The sequence below is a fragment of the Leptodactylus fuscus genome, chromosome 4 (assembly GCF_031893055.1).
Source record: "Leptodactylus fuscus isolate aLepFus1 chromosome 4, aLepFus1.hap2, whole genome shotgun sequence".
NCBI lineage: Eukaryota > Metazoa > Chordata > Amphibia > Anura > Leptodactylidae > Leptodactylus > Leptodactylus fuscus.
In genome coordinates this window covers 164844537-164872208 of record NC_134268.1, presented here as the reverse complement: position 1 = coordinate 164872208, position 27672 = coordinate 164844537, and the positions used below count along the sequence as shown (strand labels likewise).

The 27672-nt window shown below is 42.0% G+C and overlaps 1 protein-coding gene across 2 annotated transcripts; it reads right to left on the bottom strand.

Moving 5' to 3' along the window:
- Nucleotides 1-167: 167 nt before the first annotated feature.
- Nucleotides 168-27447, bottom strand: DYNC1LI1 (dynein cytoplasmic 1 light intermediate chain 1). Of its 2 annotated transcripts, none has more exons than XM_075271333.1 (13): nt 27145-27447; nt 18090-18163; nt 17887-18003; nt 15638-15868; nt 15316-15485; nt 10303-10396; nt 9570-9705; nt 8369-8480; nt 6157-6216; nt 5982-6023; nt 4216-4336; nt 3978-4121; nt 168-2902 (listed from the first exon to the last, which is right to left on the bottom strand). In XM_075271333.1, the coding sequence occupies exons 1-13, from the start codon at nt 27258-27260 to the stop codon at nt 2790-2792; spliced, it is 1530 nt and encodes a 509-aa protein (XP_075127434.1). In that variant the 5' UTR covers nt 27261-27447; the 3' UTR covers nt 168-2789. The 2 variants fall into 2 exon arrangements, with proteins under 2 accessions (XP_075127434.1, XP_075127435.1); XM_075271334.1 differs by having other exon boundaries at nt 4011-4121.
- Nucleotides 27448-27672: the final 225 nt, after the last annotated feature.

The following is a 27672-nucleotide window of genomic DNA, read 5'->3' as shown; positions in this document are numbered from 1 at the left end:
CAAGATGCCATTGAATTCTGCTTGCTACACAGAGTCCCAGGCTATGCCTGTTCCAGAGTGTCACAGCTTATTCTAAGGATTTGTCATCAATATTGCAGTCCTGCAAAAACTGAGCAGTACCTAGTTCTATAGGAATAGAATCAGTTTTGTAGTTCTATAAATATATCACATATATCTCTATATAACAATTCAGGATGTATATAGCTATTCTCATTTTATACTCATTCATGTAGCAAGGAACGATTATGAAAGAAACCACACACCAATAGTTTTCATGGATATATTTTGTTTTTCTGCTGAAAGTACATTTTTGGGAATATCCATTCTGTTGGTACAATTTCACTATACAACAAATTGTTGCAACTGAGGTCAATGTCAGGTAAATCCATTAAGATCCTTCTTAAAGGAGAGAATTGGCACTCAGATACATGTGGAGTTGAGTTATGGATGATATATACACAAAATCGGAGAGAAATCCATAAAGCATGCACTTTTTTTCTGGCAATTTTTTATCAGAAACCTATCTGAGAAACCATAACCCATCCAATGGAAATGATGAAATTGCAAGAGATGGATAAAGTAAATTTACTTCTGTGCTTTGGATACAGTGATCTTAGTTCTTAAAGGGGAGATTTGTGGATTGAAGATCAGAAATAACTAAACAGTTTACTTTGTCAACAATACAACTATTTGTAGGTTTTGTTCTGGTAACGGCTTATAAGAAAGTGTGCTAGGTTTGGGGAGAGGAGCTTAACTGAATTGAACATTGAATACCTGACACTTATGGAATAATTTCCTGAAACTGACACTGGAGAAGCTTACACGCATAACTATTGTGAAATATTTTGGTTTTAAAGCTTATTTGGAGTACTATGGAAAAAATGTTATGTTTAAAAGGAACCTGTCAGCATCTTGTTCCTTATTCTTGGAGTTAAATACTGATGACCTGTCCTTAGAGTAAGTTATCAGTATATGGTTGGTGGTGGTGGTGGGGGGGTCCGATATCCAGGACACCTGCAGATCAGCTGCTTGAAGTGACAGTGGTGCTGGGATGAACACGGCTTCTGCTTCGTGGGCCAGTAACATTATGTCCAAACCTTGCGCCACCTCTTTGCAGCTCAGGCCCCATAAAGTGAATGTGGCAGAGCTGCAGTACAAAGCACAGCCCCCTGCACAATGTACAGCACTGTACTTCGTATTCAGCAAAGAGGCCACAGCGCTCACCTGAATACTGCAGCCTTTGGACAGGTCTGATATCATAAGGATAGGTCATTAATATTTTAACAAAACAAAACATCTAAAGTAGTTCCGGCACCGTTGTGTCCCAGGGGAGAGGTTCAATCAATAATAATATGCAAATGAGTTTACAAGTGCCCAGTGGGCGGTCCTAAAGCCACAAGTACGTATGCTCTCTCGTATTTGTCTCCTGCCCTATGCCGCCCCTTGGACTTTACAGAGAGCTTCAGTACTGTCCATCATCATGGTCTCCTGCACTGAAATCTTGCACATGTGTGATGCTATCCCAAGGTCGTGCATGTGGGCATCCATGACTATACTGCACATATGTAGTACACCTAGAAAAGAAGGCATAGTGGTGGCAAGAGTAATGAAGTTGTCAATCAAGACCAGTATAGGACAGCATTTATTCAGCAGGGCCTGAACACTTGGTGGCTTCTAGACTGCCCTCTGGACACTTGTAAGGTGATTAGTATATCACATTAAAGTTCACTGTAACTGGGGATCTGCTTAGAGACAAAAGGTAGGCCTATAAAACTGTCCATTAACCACTGCTGGATTAGTTAGAGTAAGCACAGACAGCCTCTCTTTATACATACATGTATAACTGGTAAGCCAGATGCCACCTACAAAGGAATTTAAGGATATAGGTATACCCTAAGTAAATTACTTAGAATATTTTTCTAGACTTCTTAGTAGTACTTATTCTAATCACAGAAACTAAAATAAGGCCAAAGTATTAAAATAAATAGCTCAACAAAATTATTAAAAAAAAAGTTAAATCTATGCAGATAATAAATACAACTTTATTAACTGATTGTAGAAGACAGGACTCTGTGACCCACCAATGTAAACCATACCGGCTAGTGCAGAGCTGTACACAGCAGACAAACAAATCTTGAGACGTTAGATAATACTACACAGTGAAACTAATCTGCGCCTTAAGGAAATCACACAAGATAGTCATTCAGTGCTTGCAGTTATTGGTAATAGAACCTGCCCATACCGTACGTCAGTGTATTGTTGAGCACAGCAGCAATATTCTTAATGCCAGTTGTCATTACTTAGGTTCCGAATTGAATTTTGTATTCTAAAAAGCCCACAAAAAATTAATTTGCCCCCTCCTCCATTTACCTTCTAGATAAAACAAGCAGAACCTCTTTCTTACCATTTTCCATAGTCTCATAACACTGGCGAACCAGCGGTAGCCTATTGAATTGCAGTTTTATTCGTGAACATTTCCTCAGAATTGGTAAGTAACTGTAAAGAATTGCAGCTCTACCAAACAGTAGCTTAACAAAATAAGAGCAACTTAAATCTGTGCCGTAAAAAAAAAAAAAATTATTTATATCTCCATCCAGTCATGATTTCTATTATCCCAAAACTGGATTTTGTTAGTTTGGGATGTATCAAAACGATAAGTGTCTTCACTTAAAAAAAAAACAAAAAAAAAAAAACAGTGGGGGTAAAGTTGGTCTCTGCTGTTCCACAATCACTGAGAAAGGAGAATGCAGAGGCGATTTTACACAGCTCCGAAGGTGATTCTGCGATCTTCAAGATGCTTCACTTTCTGTAGGGGAGGTTGGTGATGTAGGGGATACAAGATCAGGTTTACGGGAGATTCTCTCCAGCTCTGCTTGAACATCTGTTAACACCGGCTTCTGGCCTGAAGAACAAGATGAAAATAGGTTTCAGGAACATTACATACACTATGCCGAAGCTACATTGTCCAGGTCTGTTTAGTAACTTCTAACAGTTACTCAATGTGAGGAAGTGACTATTCCCATCAAGTAGCAAAGGCTGATGCTTCTATGCAACACTGCTGGGTTCGCCTATGTATTTGTATTGTAAACCTGAAGTATTACTGTAACTTACTGACGTGTTATTACAGAAGATATCATTAGAAGTTGTCTTTAAAGAACTCCGCACTGTTGGATATTGCTTCCCATGATCCCTGAAAAAAAGCAGTATATGCTCGACAGATTGGGGACACTGCTCTATTTTCACAGACCCAACAGCGAGTGGGTCAGTGAAAAAAACCAAAAACAAAACAAAACCACACAGTAGAGAATTATCACAATTCACGGCTGTGTGAACATAGTGCAGGTGAAGTGAAGAGACTAATAGTTTAAGAAAAGTGCGGCTTACTTATTTAGCGCCTTATGCCACTGAAGAATTTTGTGCAATAGACATCTTATAGAGAAGACAATGAGGAGAGTTCTCACAGCAATGAGACATCTGCACGATAGCGAGACTGCCTTCTTTCACGACACAGCAGTACAATTTGGCCTCCTCCCAAAAGAAATGACTCATTTAATGCTGTAAACGGCCGCATATCTCTTGTCTCTCTAGCACCTCATAGACTGCAATAATACGGTTGTGTATGGAGTACAGATCAAAATCACTCAGATAAGAAATATAGATAATACTCAAAGATACAAACACTATTCTTCAGTGAAGTATATTGCAGTTTGTTCTCTTCACCTGCACTACTGATTTATTAAAAAAATTGCATAAAGTTACTTAAACTTTGAAGTTGTGTCCAGCAAAATAATAACGTTTCTGTAATGCCCTTCAGTAGATACTGGTGATAAAGCGGTGGCTGTATGAATACCCTGGGAACTTTTAAGCACACAAAAAGTGTCCGGCCATACCAACCAATCTGATGACAACTATGAATTAATTTAATGGAAAAAATTAACGCTAGAATCCAATAGATTTTGACACACAGGGTGGAGTACCTGGCTTTTTGGCAGCAGTTGGCAGACTATTACCTCCTGAATTGCCTGCAGGGGTGCCTGTACCTCCAGGACCAGGTGACCCAGTTTTCTTGCTTAATAAGCTGTTGAAGAAATTTGCAAGCACTCCTTCACTAGTTGTCCCAGCTGTGACGCACAAAAAAAAAAAAAAGAAAAAGTTAATGCAAGTAATTGCAATATGTCTTGTCTCCTAAAGTGCAGCAGTAAGAACCTCGGATACCTTTCATATTAGGATCAATTTTCTTTGTGCCAGCAGGGACTGGTGACACGCTGGCAACATTAGAAGTCCCTGATCTGCTGGGTGTCCTTGGAGAGCCACCAGGTACTCTAGGAGATGCATCCTGTAGTAAAGAGAAGCAGGGGTTAACAAGAGAGACACAACTTGACCACTTTATTGAACAATATGTTAGTGAAAGTGTTGTTGGATTTATTTTTAGGCATGTGTGTATAATATAAGAATAAATGATAGAAGAATTAAACAAAAGGAGTCGCCAATCTTATAATGTCCTCAGATCTGGTAACAAACTAACGTAGTGACAGACTCCGATTCCATCCCTGTAACACATATGCAAGTGTACAGTACTTGCTGTAGTTTTCATAAATTCACTGTCTCATCTACAGTGGGGGGCCAAGGATGTAGTCCTCTGTATTCTGTGTGCGTAGGGTAGTCCACAATATCCATAAGTCCTCACTCTCCCTCCCCATCTTCTGCTGTTTTAACAAAATGACAGCAAGTACATTCACAAGTAATATAATCTTGATCTCTGTCACTACTTTATGCTGCCATCATTGGCCAGCATTTAACTAATTCCTGAGTGTATAGTAAATGCTCGGCACTGTAAGGTCATTCCTTGTTACACATATTTACAATGTGCTGCAACACTATGTACTGCAGTACGTTGCCCTGGATCCCAGATTTAAGTTACTTTGTGGAACAGTAACGCTTGTATTCCGTCCGCATGGAGACACACCCCCCCCCCCCAGACGGAATGCAATCACAATTGCAAGCGATGTGCTTGCAAAGCACATGGAGCCCATAGACTATTATCACGAATGAATTGTGCGGGCAGTGCACGGCAAGCACACGGAGCCCATTATAGTCTGTGGGCTCCGTGTGCTTAACTGCACAACGCTTGCATTAGCGTTGGTATTCCGTCCGGAGGGGGGGGGGTGTCTCCTTGCGGACGGAATACAAGCGCTAGTGTGAACAAACCCTTGGACAAACCCTTTAATATCAAAATCTATACAGACCTTATTCTCATAGCTGCCGGTTTGCAGCAATTTATGAGCTAAGGCATATATTGTCTCTGTCCTGTAGAAACACTCTGGATAATGAACTAATAAGAATACAATTTGTGCCAAAAAGTGGCATAAAGGTTTTATACCTCATTTTCACCCTAACAGTTTCTGAGCCTTTCTGACACAATACGCATCAATATTAGCTGCATTTTTTTTTTTGGGTCAGAAACTAAGCCAACTAATAAGTTGTATAAAGTCAGACTAGATAGTCTCATGACAGATTTTTAAACCAAATTAGACACTTTGAAAAATCTGGTGAAGTTTAAGACTGTCTGGTCTAAATTAGTGCTGTCTAAAAGAGACGGAGTTGATTTGCCCCACTGTTCACATCTGTGTTTGGGTTTCCTTTCGGGGAATCCACTTGGCCACCCAAACGGAAACCTAATCCACATAAAAAGCGGATACCTAACAAAAGCAGAGGACCCCACAGAGTATAATGGGGTCTGTATGGTTTCCGCACAGAAAATGCAGAGAAAAATTGCTGCTTGCAGGACTTTTCTCTCTGCGTATTTCATGCGGATAGGGGAGCGGAATGGCCCGAACACAGATGTGAATGGGGCCTTAATTCACTGGCACTAAGCAGATGTACTGAAATATGTTACTTCATTACACAATGAATCCGCTTTCTGGGAAAAGTGAAATTTCTACCTCAGAGTATTAAGAATCAGAATACAATACAATACTTACTGGACGCCCTGCGGTGCTTGGTGGTTGTTTTGCCAGCTGTGACTAGAAGAAAGCATAAACCGTGCTATATTAGAGGACGTGATAATAGTAACATAACGATATAAAACCTCACATTCATCAACAAACCCTAATAACTGAATACATACATCGGTCTAGTACACAAGTAGACACTTACCTGCTGTTTCATAAGGAATACTTGATCATCCTCTGCAACAATCTCTTTCTCATGAACAAACTGGAAAAAAAGATGAAATAAGTATAAACAATAACCTAGAACCAATAAAACTATAGCACGAGCAGAGTTAACAGGTAACACACACACCAAAATCTAAAGACTCAACAACTTCTTGTCCTGATATACCGTATTTTTCGGACTATAAGACGCACCCAGGTTTTAGAGGAGGAAAATAGGGAAAAAAAATTTTTGAAGCAAAAACTGGTAAAATATTTAATATATGGGAGTTGTAGTTTTGCAACAGCTGCAAGGCCACATTGACAGGTGACCCTGCAGCTGTACGGGGACGCATAGAGTGTTTTTTTTTTGCGGGGCCAGAAGTACTTTTTAGTTTACCATTTTGGGGAATGTCTATTGCTTAGATCACCTTTTATTGAAAAAAAAACGGTGGTTTATGACATATGATCTTCTACTTTTATATATATATATATTCTAGGGACAGGAGGTGATTTAGAACTTTTATTTATTTCATATTTTTATTATATATTTTTAAAGCTTTTTTTTTTTTTTTTTACTATTTTATTCCCCCCCCCCCCCCCCCCCGGGGCTTGAGCCTGCGGTCGCTTGATTGCAAGTCCCATAGACGGCAATACAACTGTATTGCCGTCTATGGGACATTCTGTCTATTAGTATTACGGCTGGTCATAGAGACCAGCCGCAATACTAATATAGCAGTGACAGGCCTGGGAGCCTCATTAGGCTCCCGGCTGTCACCCGAACAGGTCGGCTCCTGCGATATCGCCGCGCAGGAGCCGGCCTGCATCTTTACAGGTACGGGGGAGGCACAGGTTCGGGGGAGAAGGGGCCGCTGATACTGACCCGGCATCCGCTGTACTAGAGAGGCGGATGCCGGTGAGGGATAGACGCCGGGGCCTGAGACATCGCTGCCCTGCCCTGCATGAAGCCAGCTCCCGCTGCTGGCTTCATGTAGGGCAGAGGAGCGCAGCGATGTCGCAGGCCCCGGCACCTGTAATGGCGTCTATCACTTGCCGGCTTCCGCCTCTCTATTACAGCGGATGCCAGGCGCCACATTCGGCCTATAAGACGCACCCTTCTTTTCCCCCCAAATTTGGGGGGAAAAAAGTGCGTCTTATAGTCCGAAAAATACAGTACTAAAGGGCTTATCCTACAAATATTAAATTAGCTTGCTTTTCCACATCATTTTTGTCTTAATAAGGGGATGTTTAAATGGCAGAAGTTGAAGCTGAATTTTTCTGCTTCATAATATTCCGCCGCGGCATCGGACGCAAATTTGCAAATTCCTCACTAGTCATCAGGTGGAATTTTAATCCTTCTGATTCACTTCAATGGGAACGATCAGGTAGAATGTGCAAGACAAAAATAAATAAAACTAGAGGCAGATTTAAAGCTGAATTTGGTGCGGATTTTGAGGCAAATTCTGCCACATTAATTTATCCTAATAAGATTTGTATTTGCAGTCATTAAAGCCATTATTTTATTTTAGCAAAAACCAGAAGTCTAACCAGTAGGAAAATTAAAAGGGGTGATCCCGGTTTTCAAAATGAATGATTTAACCTTCACACAGGCCATTTTAGACTGTCAGGATCTGCACCAATCCACTGTTATGAAGGGGGTCGCAGCACTCGTGTGAGAGCGGTGTCTTTATTGTTTACATGCCAGAATCGGCTATGCTCAGAATAAGACAGCGTTCTAAGTACTGCAGTGTTATCCCGTTCACTTCCGCTCAACACTCAGGCAGTGTCGGCAACCAGCAGTTAGGCATTTTGCAGTCCAGAAAATGTAATTGTTCAATTTATGCTAAATAGTGATAACATCACAGAACATCTATCAATGCTGCTGTAAACGGAGAAATGCACACTAGTACTGTATGTGACACTATCCGTTCCATCTTCAACATCAAGTTGGTGACATTATCAGTACCAGCAAGGTAGCAAAAGCTCATGGTGAATTTGTGTTATCAGGCATTGGGTCACTAGCTGGCACTGCGGATTAGACAGGCTCAATGTCATTATATCACCATATCAAAAACAAACATTTATATAACAGGATGAAAAATGAATAGGATACATTCCATGAGCTTTGGCACACAAAAGCCAAGGTTTCAAACCTCATCAAAAAAATGGCATTTACATGTCAGTTTACAGGACACGCACAGCTGTATACCGCTTACCTTGCGCACTGGTGGCTTAGTGATAATTTCTTCAAAAGTGTCATCTGGTTTTAGTGTTTGAAAATTTTCATGTAAAATTCCTATTTTTTTGTCATTGTCCCATCCTGCTGGACTAGAAAAAAAAAAAAAAAACATTGTGAAAATTAGAAGATTAAAATGATAAAATGCTGCTCAACCAATTCAAGACCATTTATCCTGGTTCACGACCAATTTTCAGGATTTTTGTTTTTTTCTCTACTTGTGGTTTATTCATGCATTCAATTATGGTCATTTTTATATACAAGATACATATTTTTGGGTTGTTGGGGATGGTGATAGAAGTTGAAGTGCGGATTATGGGTGGAGCTTTGTTTTTTATTTTTATTTATTCCTTACATCAACATTTTTTTTTTTTTGTTATTGTCAGTTACAGGAGGAATACAACCTCCTGAATCACTGCAAACCTGAACTCCTAATACTCAGAGATCACATAGCCTCCTTCCTTCCAGGAAGAAGAGACACAGTGGCTTCCTTATCTGTATACTCTACACAAGGATGCTGCCCTCTATAGGGTGGTGTACAGAGTGCACTCTGTTCTCCTAATTCCATCCAGGAGAATAGATTTGCATATTTTTTACCCATAATCCCTAGCGGAGCAGGAATGACTTGTAAGTCTCCGTACTGCCTATGTAGGCAAACACTCTCCCTAATGTGGACGAGTGCCCCCATACCCTACTCTACACTCAGGAAGGCAAGGACAGAAGTTAAGCATTTCTGGCCTTTCTATGGGTCGTCCAGCAGCTCCTTTATCTGCACTCTCTCCATACGGCTGCAGACTTTAAATATCACTGCAAAGTTTCTTCTCAACCCACCATAAGTTTACAAGTGACAGGTGGTCTGCAAACCGTTAAAAAAATACATTGAAATACCCTGAAACCAATGAAAGGTTGTTTTTTTTTGTTTTTTTCCATTCTAATCAGGTCAATTTGCATCTGTATATCTATTCTGTTTAGTTTGCTTTTTTCAAAGTAAATTCTGCAAATTTATTAGGATTTACTTGCAACACTTCAAACCCTACAAGGTTTCCAATACTAATTTTACTTGGCAGGTCCAAGCGTTTATTGGTTTCAGGAAGCCACAAATCTATAGCAAGATTCTGTAAAGCCAAACATATGTGATTGCCAATTTCTATTCTAGATATGATGGAAGGACTAGTACTTACATAAATACTGCATCCTTCTCCACAACAACAGCAGGCATGTTGAATGGGAATCCGTATAAATGTTGAACAATATATTTATATACAATGTCAATATTTTTGTTCTCTTTTATTGATGTATAAATTAGTGCAGCGCCATCTGAAGGGAACAGGTCAAGGAAGTTATTAGGTAAAACACAAGCCAGATTCAGCCAGATGGGCAATGTCTTCATCCAAACCTTTTAGAAGGCAACACAAGCCACAAAATCCATAGACAACTAAGTAATTACACCGTGTGTATAAAATGCTTGTATTATTGTACAATGTTCATACTTGAACAATAAAACTATGCTAGTGCACCTCAATTCTTACAAGTTCTATGGAGCACATAAGGTAGAATAAAAGAGGACATAGATTTTTCACTATAATCTACAGGTTTCTAAACACAGCAGTGCATGGCACAGAAAGCAAAGCTTCCCGCTGTTTGTATCTCCGTCTCATCTTGCTACATCGAGCAGCGTGAAGCCAATGCACAGACCAGGCTGTTTCCACTGAGCTGAGCTTCAGCTAGTACAAGTGATATCAGTCTCTTCTCATAGATCAGAATTACTCATGTTGAAATCAAGTACATACAATCCTCCTCTCAATTCAACACCTACCACTGGAAGCCATTTGGAAAGGGCTGTCAGTATATTTGGCCAGCTTTAGCTCAATCTGTTCAGAAGTCTCATGTGTAGGCTCTTCATAAAAAGGATACATTGTAAACAAAACTTCCTGATATGTGACTGAATAAAGTCGAAGTGTTCATCTGTATAGTCATGTTCTTTTTCCAGAATACTAATGGCATCACACTGGGAAAAAATATAGAGGGATTACTGAAATAAACTGTTAGAAGGAAAGAGTATAGAGCCGAGGTTATAAAGGTAGATGACATGCAAAAGTTAACGCTTACTGTTCACCGAACAGTTTGCTTCATCTAAGGTTTTCCAAACTTATCAGGTCTTTCACACAGGTGTTCACTCGATCCATATAACACTGTGATCACTCCCACTAAAAGAATAAGTCTCTATAGGGTGACAGATAGAGGTTCTCTTTCCTTTATATATAGTGAGATGAATGCTGCACATCCTGCACTCAACTTGGACTTTATGACAGACTGGAACAGGACCTAGAAACCACCCTAACATTCATTAGCATGGGTAATGGGCAGGTCACCCTTCTGATACTCTCCCTAAAAATTCTTCATAGAACCTAAATAGTTTCACCTAGACTATACAGCTTCTATCCTGGGGTTTCATCCCTTTTTTTTTTTTTTCCCCGAGGGTTGCAACGGTATAGGTGACAACCTCCATATTTGGTGGATTTTCCCATTTGTCTGTCGTGTCTGGCCATGTATCCATTGGATGATGCAACTCCTCTTGGGGCAGTCAATTCCACTAACTGTGCCAGTTAATGTTAGATATGTGCAATACAAATTACTCCAGCATATCCTTATGGCTGTTAAAGAGGACCTTTCACCACTTTTGGGCACATGCAGTGTTATATACTGCTGGAAAGCTGACAGTGCCCTGAATTCAGCACACTGTCGGCTTTCCCGATCTGTGCCCGCTGTAAAGAGCTTACGGTGCCGGTACCGTAGTGCTCTATGGTCAGAAGGGCGTTTCTGACCATTAGCTAGAGACGTCCTTCTGCCTCGCGGCGCCAATCACGCTGTACTGTGGAGCGGGGAGGAACTCCCCCCTCCCGCTCCTAATAATGCTCGTCTATGGACGAGCTGTGTGAGCAGAGGGAGGGGGCGTTCCTCCCTGCTCCACAGCACAGCGCGATTGGCGCCGCGAGGCAGAAGGACGTCTCTAGCTAATGGTCAGAAACGCCCTTCTGACCATAGAGCACTACGGTACCGGCACCGTAAGCTCTTTACAGCGGGCACAGATCGGGAAAGCCGACAGTGCGCTGAATTCAGCGCACTGTCAGCTTTCCAGCAGTATATAACACTGCATGTGCCCAAAAGTGGTGAAAGGTCCTCTTTAAGAGAACAAAAAAAAAGAAAAAAGGAATCCATATAGCCTCCAACTGGAACAATTTAATCCGTCAATATTCGTCCACGTTTTGACAAGGTATGGTCTCTTTTGGTTATAGGAACAATGTCCCAGGTCTGTGGTACTGTCAGGCTAAGTTCACATGCAATTCTGCGTGTGCATATTCCATCGCGGCTGCCGCGACGGAATGCCGTGCAGTGCAAATGAATGGATCTAGACAGGAGCGTGCTGCCGCAAGGTGGACGCTGTGGCTGAACCAGCCGCGGATTCCGCCTGAAGAAAGGGCAGCTCGCTTCTTTTTTCCGCTAGCAGTCTCCATAGACCACCATTGTGAGGGGGCGGATTACGACGTAGATTCTGCGCCATAATTCGCCCCCTCTGTGTCCGTGTGAACAAGCCCTTAAGCTCTAATCTTTGGATGTGGCCGAGTGTTCCTTTCTCCGTCTCTCCCCCCAGGCAAGGGCTTAATTCATGAAGATATTGAAGCAGGAGGCATCAATACAAAATACCGTATTTTTCGGACTATAAGACGCACTTTTTTTCCCCAAAATTTTTGGGGAAAAGAAGGGTGCGTCTTATAGTCTGAAGGTGGCGCCTGGCATCCGCTGTAATAGAGAGGCGGAAGCCGGTAAGTGATAGACGCCATTACAGGTGCCGGGGCCTGCGACATCGCTGCGCTCCTCTGCCCCGCATGAAGCCAGCAGCGGCAGGGGCTCCTCCGTGCCCCCGCCTCTGGCTTCATGCAGGGGGGAGGATCGTAGCGATGTCTCAGGCCCTGGCGTCTATCCCTCCCTGGCATCCGCCTCTCTAGTACAGCGGATGCCGGGTCAGTATCAGCGGCCCCTTCTCCCCCGGGGCCGGTCCCCACCGGCCCTGTACCTGTAAAGTTGCAGGCCGGCTCCTGCGCGGCGATATCGCAGGAGCCGACCTGTTCGGGTGACAGCCGGGAGCCTAATGAAGCTCCCGGGCCTGTCACTGCTATATATTAGTATTGCGGCTGGGTCTATGACCAGCCGTAATACTAATACACAGAATGTCCCATAGACGGCAATACAGTTGTATTGCCGTCTATGGGACTTGCGATCAAGTGACCGCAGGTTCAAGCCCCCGGGGGGGAATAAAATAGTAAAAAAAAAAAAAAAAAAAAGCTTTAAAAATATGAAATAAATAAAAGTTCTAAATCACCTCCTCTTTTTTCAATACAAGGTGATCTAAGCAATAGCTATCCCCCCAAAATGGTATAACTAAAAAGTACAGCTGGCCCCGCAAAAAAAACGCTCTATGCATCCCCGTACAGCTGCAGGGTCACCTGTCAATGTGGCCTTGCAGCTGTTGCAAAACTACAACTCCCATATATTAAATATTTTACCAGTTTTTGCTTAAATTTTTTTTTCCCTATTTTCCTCCTCTAAAACCTAGGTGCGTCTTATAGTCCGAAAAATACGGTACTTCCTAATATATATCCTATTTAAATTCAGCACCATTTATCTGATTAATTTTCAGGCCAAGGACCTTAGAGTCACGTTCAGTTTGCAAGCTCACTACCCCTCCCTGTGAGCAATTCAGGCAGCAAACAAAACATGACAGCTGCATCTAACCTTGGATATGGGAGAGATTTATTATCTGCGATTTCATTGCAAGGAAGAGACGAGAAGGGAGGGGGTACACCAAGAGTGAGAGCAGACAGATGAATCATGGGAAATGTAGTTTGTCCACAGAGTCACTGCATGTAAACATCAGGAATACAAGGAGCAGCAAGTAAAATGAAGCCAAGCAAAGGGTGCAAAAGGGAATAGTGAGTGTTTAGCACTGCTGTGGATGTTATGCAGATGATTTGGATGACCCCTTTAAGGTCAGTGACAATCTGCATAAAACGTAAGGTATACCTCCAATTATAAAGCATGTTTTGATCTGTTAAAACTTCATGTGAATAGCAGAAACTTATTTTTTATATATATATATATATATATATATATATATATATATATATATATAATATATTTTTATATATATATATATATATATATATATATATATATATACACATTATCATATATATATATATATATATATATATATATATATATATATATATGATATCTTATTTAAGAAGTATGTTATCTTCATATATCAAGCTGAGATTCAGATGACGTTTTTTACATCCGTTTAAAGGCTGCAAAAGACTGATGCATAAAGGATACAAACGGATGGTCATTCATTTACATCAAGGTTAAAAAAAAAAAAAAAAAAAAAAAAAAAAACACACCACTTTTAGTTTTAGTCCTTTTTGAAGGACACAAAAACATAGTATACCATACTTGTGTCTGCGCCCCCCCCCCCATAAAAAAAAAAAAAAAAAAAAAAAAAAGGACAGAAACAGATATTGCTTTTTTCCCTTTTCATAACACTGCTGTCTATATAAACTGATGACCATCAGATGCATCCTTTAAATGGATGTAAAAAATGTGATCAGAATAGATCCTTACGTTTTCGTAATAGTCTATGGAGAGTGGAGGGGGGGGGAAGGCTGCTGGAAAATACATATAAATAACTGCAGCTGCTATACTCATGAGAGGCTGAGATGGGAGTAACTATCTATACTCTGCAGCACATCTGTATAATATACAGTACAATTAAATTAGCTAAACTTATTGGACAATTATGTTCCTTTTATTTCTTATGTGCATTATAAACCTCAGATTTAGGTTTTCTCCATGGTTAATCACTCGCCCATCACTTACCACATTATACTGTGCTTAGAATTTTTGTATACCCTAGTTATGTCATGTCCATGTCTACTGAGTAGAAAACCCCTCATTAAGCTATGCCCTTCAGCCTAGGGCATTACAGACCATGAATAACTCAAGGAATTACAGCAGAATGTATTAGAAGCCTCAGTCTAGAATTCTGGTTACTATTATTAAACCAACATTGACTTCGAGGACATTGTGGCTACAAAACACAAGAGTTTTACTGAATGTGAATAAGACTGCCATGTCAGTACAGCTCTGGTGTAGACGCGAGAAAGCTGCCGCTGCTTTTCAGATCCTCAACAGTAAGAGCACTGTTGTTCACACTGAGTTTTCTGCAGGCTGAGAAAATCTGCTTGAGGAATTAGGAAATGGTTTTTGCCCCTTTTTTGTTGTAATATGTTTTTTGCCACATTTTTTTTTTTTTTTTTTGCTCCAGCACACTGTATGGACCTCGAAACTCCACTTTACAAAAACGCTAGTAGTTTTTGCTGCAGCTTTTGCAAAAACCGCATTAAAAACCTGTATTGCAATTTTTCAGGCTTCCCATTGACTTCAATGGGCTTTTCAAGACTGAATCCGCCTGAAGCTAGGCCATGTCGCTTTTTTTCCCCTCAAGCTGAAAAAAAATAAATAAAATCTGAGGAAAAAAAGCTGCTACTGACTCCCATTGAAGTGAATTGGAGGCGTATTTTGATGCGGTTTCCACTGAAAATCAGCCTGCAAGAAACTCCATGTGAACATACACTTATAGATGAACCAAAAAGAACCCAATACGTTAGGGACAGAAAGCGAATTTCTAGCATCATTGGCTATGTGGCTCAAAACATGAATGTAAGCTAGACATATACATAAAAAAACAAAGCAATATCAAGCTAGTCCTTCCAGTATTTTGTGTACTGTAGATGACATAGATTGTCAGTGGAATTAAAGTAAAAATACTGGACACGGGGAAAACAACAGGCTATCCCATGAACTGACCTTTGTGCAAACAACTACTACAGGAATGCCAAGGTTATGTGTAAGCGTGTCTTCTCCTAAGGGCAAAATCACACTTTCATCCCGATCATCCTGCGAGGATGTATTTCTTCTTTGAGGGGAAGCAGGGAATTCCTCCCCAGGCTCTACGTACTCTTGAAAGCTTCTAACCACTGGAAAGAAAAAGTACAATTAGTAAAACCCAACTACCTGAACTCACCTTTAGAAATCCATGACATGAAGCACAAATAATAGCTGAAAGACCTCTGTCAATATCAAGTCTTGTTTCCTCAGCTTTAACTTGGCAAACTTGAGATAAACTTACTTTTCTCTTCCATCTCTTTCATTTCCTCTGGTGCTATTTTCAGTTTGTCCATGTGTTCCCGGATAACACTAGCCCATTTCTGAAGTGAATCCAAAGCTAACCATGGTCGTGACATGTCTACAATCAACATAACTAATGTGTCCTTCACACTGCTGGCATCCATAGCAAACTTTAACAAGCCTTTGTGATACAGATCACCATCCAAGATCCACACATTACATCTGGTTTGATCTATAACAAAAAAAATGCAGTCAATACATTGACAAAGACCACTCAAATATATTAATTTATAATTAAATTACAGTTTACAGTCAATACTTTTCTTGCATTTCCTTGTACTGATGCGAAATTAGGCCTTATGCACACGACCGAGTCTGTAGCCTGAGGTTATTTTATAGGTCATGATCTATAACTATCAGAACAGAACGAAGAATCAGAACCCAAGTCAGAAGAGCCTTGGGCTGCACTTTTTTTTTCTTTTCCATGTAGACTGAGTCCCACATAGGGCTCACAATGTACTTGTTTCCCTATCAGTATGTCTTTTTGGAATATGGGATGGAAATTCATGCAAACACAGGGAGACCATACAAACTCCTTGCAGATGGTTTTTTTGCCCTTGGCGGGATTTGAACACAAGGACCCAGCGCTGCAAGGCTGCAGTGCTAACCACTGAGTCACCGTGTGGCCCCAGGCTGCACACTCTGCCATGTGCATGAAGCCTTACATCCTGTGTTGTAGACCAGAGCTGCAATCAAAATTCAGCTCGTCATAATTCTAAACAAGCTTGTTAGATACATTCAGTGCCTAAACATCACAGCTGAACTCCTACAATGCCGTGAATCAATTTGGGTTTTTTTGGCCATTAGAGAAACACTTTCTTCCGATATTTCCTAAACAGAAAGTACAGCAGAGTGAGTACACTTTATTGGAGATGGAAGTAAGAGCATTCAATGACTTGATAAAGAAATGTTACAGATTACCAGTCTCCAGGAAGGGATATAGTACAGCATCCTATACTTGTGACAAAGGAATTACATATTAAGTATATGTACACACATACATTAATAGAAGCCCAACGATTTTGGAAGGATCAACCAACCAGCTAAAGTGTGTGGTGTCTTTGTGACTCCCTACACCAAGTTCCGGAGCGAGGTAAGGATTAAACTCAAGTCCTTTGTTTTTAAGGGCAACCCCAACCCCTCCCCCCCCCACACACACACACACACAAAGTTGAGAAAAACAGAATAGTGAAAAAAAAAAAAAAAAAAAAAAAAAAACATGATCTACACAGAAATCTTATTATGACAGGCCAAGTTCACATCTGCACTGGAGAGAAAACTCCGGTATGGAGAACTTTTCTCTCCACTGGTCTCAGTATAAAAAAGGGAAGACCCCATTACAGATTATGTGGTCTGCCAGTGTCCATAAGGTAATTGCTATTTTGTTGGTCAGGCTCTCTGTTGCTTGGGTCCCTCAGTAGGCCGGAACAAAGGATAAGCCAGCACAGATGTAAACCTAGCCTTATAACAAAGGGGAGACATTTTAACTGTATGCTCCAAAACTAGTTTAAAGAGGACCTTTCATCAGATTGGGCACAGACAGTTCCATATACTGCTGAAAAGCTGACAGTTTGCTGAATTCAGCGCACTATCGGCTATCCCGATCTGTGCCCTGGGTAAAGCACTATCGGTTCCGGTACCGTAGTTATTTACAGTCAGAAGGGCGTTTCTGTCAGGTATGTCCTTCTCCACAGCAGCACCTATCGCGCTGTACAGTGTGAGCGGGGAGGAACACCCCCTCCTCTCCTGATAATACTCGTCTATGGACGAGCACTGTGAGCAGAGGGAGGGGGCGTTCCTCCCCGCTCACACTGTACAGCGCGGTAGGCGCTGCTTTGAAGAAGGACGTACCTGACAGATTGTCAGAAACGCCCTTCTTACTGTAAAGAGCTACGGTACCGGGACCAATAGCTCTTTACCCAGGGCACAGATCGGGAAAGCCGATAGTGTGCTGAATTCAGCACACTGTCAGCTTTTCAGCAGTATATAGAACTGCCAGTGCCCAATCTGATAAAAGGTCCTCTTTAAGGCTGAGGCCCCATGATTTGGAAAAGCTGTTTTTTTTTGCTTCCATATGGATTCTGCTGTTGTGAACTGGCGATCAGTGGAGTGACAAGTGTTAGACTCTCGCCAATCTGATATTGATGACCAACTTTAGCCTGGAAAACCGCTTTAATCCCCGTTACTTACCATCTCTGTCCTCATCGTGGACATTAATATACAGATACTCCATGCCTCTTCCTTTTTTGTACTCCTCAATTCCCTGAAGTTTCCCTATCAAGCTGGTTTTACCTGCTCCATCCTCACCTGTAAATAAGAAAACGTTTTTAATTCTTTCGCTACTTAGTACTAGATCATTTTCTCTCTCAACGACTGTACACATCTCCACTCACCAAGCAGCAGCACATTCTTCCCAGATGGTAACTTAGAACGGGAGCGAGTGGAGACTTCACTTAGGATGGATGACCTGAAGAAATACAGACATGGAAAGTTAATCTAGCAATCCACATAGTGACTGCATAAAACCACTTGAAAGGATTTTTTCCCAGCTCAGAAATTCACAGCCTATCAACAAGACCTGCACGTATCTCCAGAATGGGACTTGGGGACCCCGCCCTGCACCCGTTGTGAAAGTAAAGGTAGCTGCAAATGTACAGGTCTCCATTAATTTCTATGGGAGTTCCAAAAAGAATCAAGTAAGTGGTGTTGACTGTTTTTGAAACTTGCACAGAGAGCCGCCTCTTCATTCACAGCAGTGTGGGACAGAGGTCTCTGATTCATGTTCTCGAGCTAAGAAATTTATCACATATCCTGTGGATACTCTTAACTTCAAACTGGTCCGGCCATATAGTAGCATCAGATGCTTATAAAGTTCATAACATATCAATGCTATAACCCATAAATTCACTAGGCAATGGTACTTTTATATAAACCCATTTAATGAGACAAATAGCTGTGGGTAATTAGACCATTCAGAGATGTACAAAGAAAAACCTACGCAAATATACGGACATATATAGCAAATCCTGCTTTATGGCAAACTGGCACAGCTTATAATGCCCACATGCTTCTGTGGTCCTTAGCCAATAGGAAACCACTATGATTTAAGGTACAAGCACATGTCTGCTTAATGTATTCAAGTCACCATCCTCATCAATGATCACATCCTAAATGGCATCATTAGAGGCAGTACCAGGGGATTGGATGTAGTATATAGATACCAATAGAACTGGCACAGGCAGTAACAATAGCTTTATATTGTCAATGTGTTTTCTAAAGGATAATACTTGCATAATCCTATATATCCTTACGGCATTTTTGTAGATTTAGTGTTTCTCATATACTGAAGCCAATATAAAGATTTTTTTTCATAAATACGCACTTTGTTGCCACCAAACTACAAGTATGTCCTTATGTGGCTGGAATTTCGCATCCCCAGTCAGTCTGTATAATGTTTATTAAAAAAAGCATATAAACTACCAGAGGCAAGTACGAGACTCATCCCCAGGGATATAGGGACATGCACACTACACATGAAGCAGAAGCCTTTAGGCCTTGTTTTACTGCACATCAGGTGTATGTACCATAAAGATATACCTTTCTTAGCTTCATCTGCACAAGTTTCCAATGTGCTTGGGAGTGGCATCATCTAACAATGTGGCCCTCAGACCAAAACAATTGTCATGTTTGCAAAAATAATTTCATGGGGATTAACAACCCCTTAGAGAAAACTACTCTTCATGCGGATGTAAGAGAACTGAGACCAAAGACAAGCGTTGGCATACTGTAAATGGTAGATGGCATTACAAGAGAGGCACGAACTGTATTCTGGTTACAATGAGGCTGCAGAAATCAGAGACATTTCTGCAAAATACAAGGTCACTGGTCAAAAAACCAAGCTGCAGCAAGTGCATATACAGATAATGTGTCAGGTAGGTGTACTAGCGTTACTGAATAGGTGAGGTAGATTTACTAATGTGCCAGAATTCAGGAGGAATTTACAAACCCCAAAAAACCTGACATAAATGCTTTACATCCCGTTTATTAAAGGGGGTTTCCTGGGCTATGATCATCAATATCTAAAGAAAAGGTTCCCAATATCAGATTGTTGGGGTTCAAATTCCTGCACCCCTTTTATCAGCAGTTCTTACCAGCTGACTCACTGAGAATGAAGCAGATTGTGGTCAAAGTGAACTGCTAAGACCAGCTGATTCATGTGAGTGCTGTGTGTCAGACCTCCACCCTAATTTTCTCTACATTTTACACAAACCCCTACACCATACACAGTTAGAAGCAGGCGATAGCTCTCAATAGAGAAACAAGGGAAAGGCTGAAAAACGCAGGAAATTTATTAACAAAAATGCTACTAGAAAATCAAAAGTTGTCTAAAAGTTGAGTTTAAGTTGGCTAGTTTAAGTTTGCTCTGACTAAAATTTAGTATTAGTAACTGCCCCATTGTGTTTCAATTTTAGAAATAACATGAGATATACAGTAGTATATTCTGAAATCCTTTCACACACTTCCTCATACATATTTATATAACCCGTGAGAATTATGTAACATTATAATACATGTTGCATTCCTCATAATTTTCAGCATCACTGCTTGCCATCAGTAAATATACCAGGCCTGATCACATCCAGAGGCTGATCCTTACACCTCATATTTGCCAAGGCTGAAGGTTTAGTCCAGGGCTACGCTGCAACTTTTTGTAGCCCTATGAGTTGATTTTAACTATTGAGTGGCAGCTGCAGCTCTAACACTGGGTTCACATGTGCAATTGATTTCTGTTTAGGGATTCCATCATCTATTCTGCTAAAAAAGTGCTTTTTAAGCTTTTTCTCTCTGCATTTTCGTTAAGACACCCAGTGTACTCCACTATAGTCCATCGGGCCCACAGGTTTCCATTATTCAGATTCCAAAGTGAACCCAAAGAATAGAAACCCGAGGGCAAGCGTGACCCTAGCGTAATAAATACATTGAGTTGCATGCAATCTTGTGGACTACATCTAACTGCAACAACCACATTTTACCTCTAATATAATCACGTGACAGCAAGTTGCAAAAACATTGCATGCACTTTTTGGGCTTCGAGACAATATAGGGAAGAAATTATATCAGACACATTGAAATCCTAGAATTCCATTCTACTTCCCACATAATCTGCTACTGAGATAGAGATGGCAAACCATGCACATTACTAAGTGGGCCAATACTAGCTCTACTCTTACTGAAATTGTATCCATTCTAGGCAATCCTATGTGGGCTTAATGAAAAAGCAATAGCACAAATGCTTCTCTTGTTCTGGGGGTTTGTTACAATGGATCAGTATAGATAAGGTGCATCGGACTGGATTTCTGTGCTATAGAATTTACAGGATTACCTAAACTCAAAGCTTCTTTCTGCAGTGGATCCCACTGACTAATGAGATCCACCAAGTTCCCATTTATGTATTAAATAGAATAGTGTTAGGGAGCGCTCACACTACCGTCGGTGTCAGACAGGTAGTGTCCTTTCAAAATCTTGTGCGGACATTAGCTGTGTCTGACATTTTGCATTGATTTAAATGGAGATCGAGTGCGTTTTTTTTACTGTCCGTGTCTGTCCTTAACTGTCCGTTCCCAAAGATGTCCGACTTTTTAAGTGGACAGCAAAACCCGACACGGACATTAGCAGCGGACACTAGCTGTCAGACACCGACGATAGTATGAACACTCCCTAACAAACTATCCCACCTAAAGCAATGGCAACCTACCGAAATAAAGACTGTACCTACCGTCTCAAAGCAATCGGAATAGACTTCACAAAGACGTGCAATATTCCAACTTATTAATCGCCAGATTGGTGTAATTGTAAGCAAGTACATCCAGCAGCGTTGACATGGTATATCAAAATAAATATATTTATTTCTGTTGTAGAGTTTGAGGAAGGTCAGTTTTGACCGAAAAACGTTCCACTATTACTCTACAAATTGTATTACATCAATAGCTTGCAACGTCTGGGATATACCACATCAACGCTGCTGGATGTAATTACTTACAATTACACCGATCTGGTGATTAATAAATAAATTGGAATACTGCACGTCTGTGTGAAGTCTATTCCGATTGCTTTGAGACAAGTTGGGACCCTACTTCAATACAGTTTATAGCAAACCACCCACACCCTGCTGATACAATATATGGTTATATTATGGATTGGGTTTTCAAAGCTATTGCAATACTTTGGAGAAGAAAATAATTTGGCACTGGCGCCTCATCCTGCTCTCTGTAGACTCTGTAAGGTCTTGCAGCAGCTAAGCACCGCTGACTATTCAATCTGCACTGAACCGTTCTCTGGCCTGTGCCCTCCCCGAATCACCACTTATCAGTGCATCACTGGAAGAGGCAGGAACGTTCCTCCTCCCTGTCATCACTGCTGTCAACAATCCATCAAATACTGAGAGTTATGAGATGTGTGAGGGAGCAGGTAGTGGGAGGTGGGGGTGTGCGGCTGTGTCTATGCCAGTGACAGTCCCAGTCAGGTATTACCGAATATTAGCCTGGAGTAACGATTACATTCATATGCAAATTAGGGGAAATGTGCTTTGGGGCGTGTCTTAGCTTCAGCTCTAAATTTTTGTGCAAAGCACTTTTCTCCTCATTTGAAAAGAATAAAATAGATTTGCACGGAAATGCAAAAGGCTCCAAATTGGAATAAAACATATTTGGAAACTGTAGAATGACCTCTACAAGGTACTGGGATTAAGTTTCTAAGAATTTTACTGCAGACAGACTCCCTTTCATGAGATAATTTTGCCATTAGTTGAAGTCACTCACTTATTAATGTGAGGCACAGGGTCTTATTTAGTATCTGTATAGGGGTGCCATTCAATGGGGCAGATAAACAAAAACAATGCAAATTAATGGCTAGGTTCACACTAGCATTTGGGTTTCCGTTCTTCACAGAACTCCATTTTTCTGTGACCACTTACGCGAGCATGTGCAGTACGCTCTGTAGCAGCCACAAAAAATGCCCGCCGGCATTTGCAGTCGGCTCTACACGAGGCCCGATGGCAGAGCCGACTGCGCAGGCGTCAAAGTGTGACCCCCAGCCAGAAGACGAGTGAAGAGGTGGTTGCTGAAGAAGATGGAGGCGTCGCTGGAGAGAGTTCTCTCGCAGTATTGGGGACGCCCCCAGTGCTGTTTGAGCGCCGAGGCCCGCACCCAGTGCTGCGAGAGAACTCATCTGCATACCGACAAAAACTGGGATTTTAACCGAACAGCGGGCTGGAGACGACTTCTAAAGGTAGGAGAAGAATAGCCTTTCTTAATGCTATTCCGACATGTTAAAGAGAAAAAAAAAAAAAAATCCCTATAAGCAGAAGTGGGGACGGAGTCCCGGAACACTAGTGTGAGTCTCGTGTTAGGCTACACAAACTCTGCAGCATGGAGTTCTACAAGCCCCATCCAGATAAATATGATGGAGGTAATGTTATGTTCAGGGTTGATGTGCCGAGATTCTCATTGTTAAAATAAATCTAAGATAATCTTAATAGCGCTTATAGATCCAGAGATACTAGCCATTAAAATAACCCCCCTACCAGAATCTCCAGCCAGTGCGGAAAACGAGGGGGCAAAGCTGCATAAAGAATGAAAATATATCACTCTACACATAACCTGTATCAATCAGAGAGCATAATGTACTTTGGCTCTGCGACTGTCAGATAGAGGGGTAATGTAATGACCTTCTAAGCTTAATCAGGTCATTTACGCCATGACTCAGGTGCTTACCAGCATCCAGATCGTGGTGCCAAAAGAGTTGCACCAAACAGCACATACACAAACAACAACAATAAACTTTATATCTGACACTGTCACTACTTGATCTTTATAGAGTAAAATATGACTGCCACTGTAGCGATATCAGTTACAAGAACAGCGACTATCATTAGAGATGAGAATACAAAACGTTTCTGACAGGCGTAAAATGTTCCACTCAGTCAGATGAGATATTTTCAGCTACTGTCACCATAGGAAAAAAAAAAAAAGAATCAGTTATTAGCAGGTTTCAGATGGCCATAATAGCGAGTGTTATTAATGTCCACTGCTGTCATCCGTCATAGGACGACAACAATGGACAAACCACTGATGCCTTCTATCACATCTTTTTTATTATTGGGGTGAATGCAGACAGACAACCAACGGAGGGGGCTCCGTCTACATCTATCATTAGAATTACATAGCAGTAGTGTGACCTGACCCTAACTGATGTAATGATGATCAGCGGGGGCTTCAGATGTTATGTCCGTAATAGGGGAGCAGCAGCCATATTACGCTAATCTGAAAGAAGCCCTAGTTACTTAGCATTAGAGATTGTAATTGTTTTCTTTTTGTGAGTGGCATGCATGAACTCCTCACATATTACAGTTTTTAGGAAAGTGCATTTTGATTGCAAGTTGTATTTTGGTTAGAAGTTGTATTTTTATATACATCCTAGCAATAACAACGTGAAAAAAATAAGTAGATTTTGGCATCTCAGTGGCAAATTGCTGTTTGCAAGAAGACGGTGAAGAAAATGGCAACTAAAAACGTCAGCCCAATTCTTAGGCTAAGGCCCCACGTAGAAGGCCACAGCACAAAAAAAAAAACGCTGCAGGAAAGAATCACAATGCAAACACCATGTTTTTTCCCCGCAGTGCTTTTCAAAAGAAAGTGCGCTTTGGTATCCTCGGCGGATTTTCTGCTTCAATTATAACTAAAGGGAAATTGCCTGTGTTTCCATAGGGGTCATTGAAATGCTGCGATTTCCAAAACCATGATTGTTTTGTAAATTGCAACATTTCCGTTGCACGTAATTTTCTGCAATGTGTGGATGGGATTCACTAGAACTTTGCAGTGACCATAATTGCTGCAGTATTTACATCACTTGGGGCCTAAGCCTTAATGTTATCACCTATCCATTCTATGCTGACTGATGACTACAATGGGGGCCCAGCTCCCTCATTGGAATTAGGCAACTGGCTAAGTATGCACACTGCAGTTCCATCCACTGTCCATGGGAACGTCAAGCCAAGTACAGTGCTCACTATAGTAATATTAAGGCTAGGGCTACACGATCACTTTGGCCTATCGTGCGACTAAAGATCCCCGAGTCGCTCTGTGACTCCTTTGCTATTGTCAAGTCAATGGAGTTGCATTGTGACCTCAACTTCTAATAGAAAATGTCGTGCAATGTTCAACTTGAAGCTGTGGTCACAGCACACTATGGACAACAATGCAACTCTATTCACTATCATTGGTGAAGGAATTGTGGGGCTTTGATCACAGCCAAAGTCGCCTATGTCAGACAACCATCTCCAAGCCAAATAAATGTAATTTCATCTATTTGTTACACAGACAATAGGGGGAATTTATCATCCCCTCTACAGCAGTGATAATATTGAGGTGCACATTTGGGGCAAGGCCCTTTCTTGTGCCAAACATGAGCCACAAACCTGCCACATTCTGAGACTATGGGCATTACATGAGGGGAGAGTAGGGGCAGCCTGAGGTGGGGACACCTCCTTCCAGCTGATTTACTAAATCTCACACCAGTTTCCAGGTGGGACCTAGTATGGAATCGTAGATTTCCATTCTGGCCATAGGATCTTTGAGAGATTTTTTGAAGAGGTTACAGTGTCTTCATAAATCTCTTGGTCCCTGAACCTGTTGGGCCGTTTATTAATACTGGTGTATAATACCCCAAGCTTAATAAAATTTGCCAAATACATGAACCTGACCATAGCATGTGTAGCCCCTGCCCCCAAATTGACAGGTGACCACAATACAGCACATAGCATGCTGCCAGGGCTGATGGGGGGCCCAGAGGTCAGGTCCCCTACAGATGATAATGTAAAGGAACACATCCTAGCAATAAGCCATGCAATACTTTTGTCTGGTAAAATGCCAGCCCCTGATGGACCCCTATATAGCCAGCTGGGCCAGATGAATGTTATACACATCAGTCATACAACACATCCGTCTCTTAATTATTAAAATAATTATTTTTATTTTCCTGCTATATACACAATGCATAGTGAAAAATAACAGATGGTTCTGAGGCCGTATACTATTTATTACAATAAAATAAGACAGCTTCATGACCAGGACCTTCACACCACATACTCATCCATGGAACACACCTGACTGTAGTGCCTGCATGCCACAGCCAAACATCACATCCAACCTGCCTGTAATGGGTGCACACATCCCAATATTACCCCTAAGGGCTAGTTCACATGGGGGCAAAGAGGCGGATTTCGCCTCAAAATCCACCTCATTACAATAGTGGTCTAAGTAGACCGCTAGCTTTTTTTTCTGCTACCAGTTTTTCTCTGCTAGCAGAAAAAAGAAGCGACATGACCTTTCTTCAAGCGTTTTCAGCCTGAAGAAAGCAATAGAAGTGAATGGGAGGCGAAAAACGCACATTTTTTTCCCACGCGGCTTTGCGGACCATTCACTTTACAGGAGAGGAAAACCGCTCCAAATAAAAAAAAAAAAGCGCAGCAAGGTCCAAAAACTGCTTCCTAATTAGGAAGCGGTTTTCTTCATGACCAAAATAAGCCACACGTAATTTACGTGCGAACTAGCCCTAAATGTAATGGGTGCACACCACCTACTCCACGACATCACCCCTAAATGTAATGGTACACACCACCTACTCTACGACATCACCCCTAAAATGTAACGGGTGCACACCACCTACTCTACCACATCACCCCTAAATGTAATGGGTGCACACCACCTACTCTACCACATCACCCCTAAATGTAATGGGTGCACACCACCTACTCTACCACATCACCCCTAAATGTAATGGGTGCACACCACCTACTCTATGACACCACCTACTCTTCCACACACCACCTACTCTACCACACACCCAAACATGACACCTGACTGTAACAGTTACACGCCCAAACCTGACGACTGTCTGTAATGACTGCACACCACCTACTCCTCCACACACCCAAACATCACAGGCCGCGCCCAGCTCTCAGCACACGCTACCTGACAGCATAACAAGCCCTGCTGCCGCGCATGCGCACACAGCTCAGCCACCAGGCAATGCGCGCTCCCGTGTTCCCAGGTGGTTGCCATCGCCCACCTCCACACAGGTAAAGCGCGGCCCCTCCCGTGTAGTGATGGGGACTGGCAAACTGTCACCTGTATCTAGTCCCGCCCGCTCACGTAACTCATGTGTAAAGGGTTAATACTGGGCTTCTTTCCACCCAACGCTGAAATTGGACGCAAGTCTGACGCACGAAGGGGTTAATGAGGCTGCGCCCTCCCCTCTGTAGTGCGGTATGTGACAGGCTCCGTATAACGGTTCTGGCCTTAGCTAATGAATGAGCAGCAGCCAGGCTGTATGAGGCTGCACAGCCTGGACGTCCCTGCCCGCCCCCAGCACCAGATAACAGACACTGACCAGAGGTTCTGTCCATCCTCGTCCTCACTGGCCGCCGCCCCGCTGTGGCTGTTGCCATATCCAGCATTGAAGCTGGAGGATGGAGACGAGTAAGAGGCGGCTCTCCCCGCTGCCATCCTAGGACTCCTTTACTACTGACAGCTTTCAGTATGGTTATTAGGACAGCTTGCCTCAGGGACACCCCCCTCTCTGAAATTTGGTCCCGGCCACCCTTCCGCTTGACAGACAAGGCGCGGTTCCTGGGAAGAAGAAACAGGAGCCGTGGAGAGGGGGGGAAGCAAGAGGACGGCGGGAGACAGGAGGAGGGGCGGAGTCAGGGCACAAGGCATGGCGGAGGTGACGTTGCGGCGGGGAATAGGCTCCGCCCATTCGATGTGACGGTAATACCTGCTGAATCACTGGACTGTGTGTATGGTGGTTAATACTAGTGTCCTGTAATCTGTGCAAGTGCTGCCATATGGAGCCGGGCTAGGGGCGCACGTCTGTGTAATGGCAGTAACTAGAATAAAGAGCAACCGAGAAGGCTAT

What these genes read in the sequence shown, in the direction of transcription:
- DYNC1LI1 (XM_075271333.1), bottom strand. Translation starts at nt 27,260, where the DNA reads ATGGCAGCGGGGAGAGCCGCCTCTTACTCGTCTCCATCCTCCAGCTTC. An exon ending in GAAAGAGATGGAAGAGAAAA is followed by an intron (nt 15,486 to 15,637) that starts GTAAGTTTATCT and finishes TTTTCTTTCCAG; the next exon opens with TGGTTAGAAGCTTTCAAGAG. An exon ending in AACTGCTGCCAAAAAGCCAG is followed by an intron (nt 2,903 to 3,977) that starts GTACTCCACCCT and finishes CTTGTTCTTCAG; the next exon opens with GCCAGAAGCCGGTGTTAACA.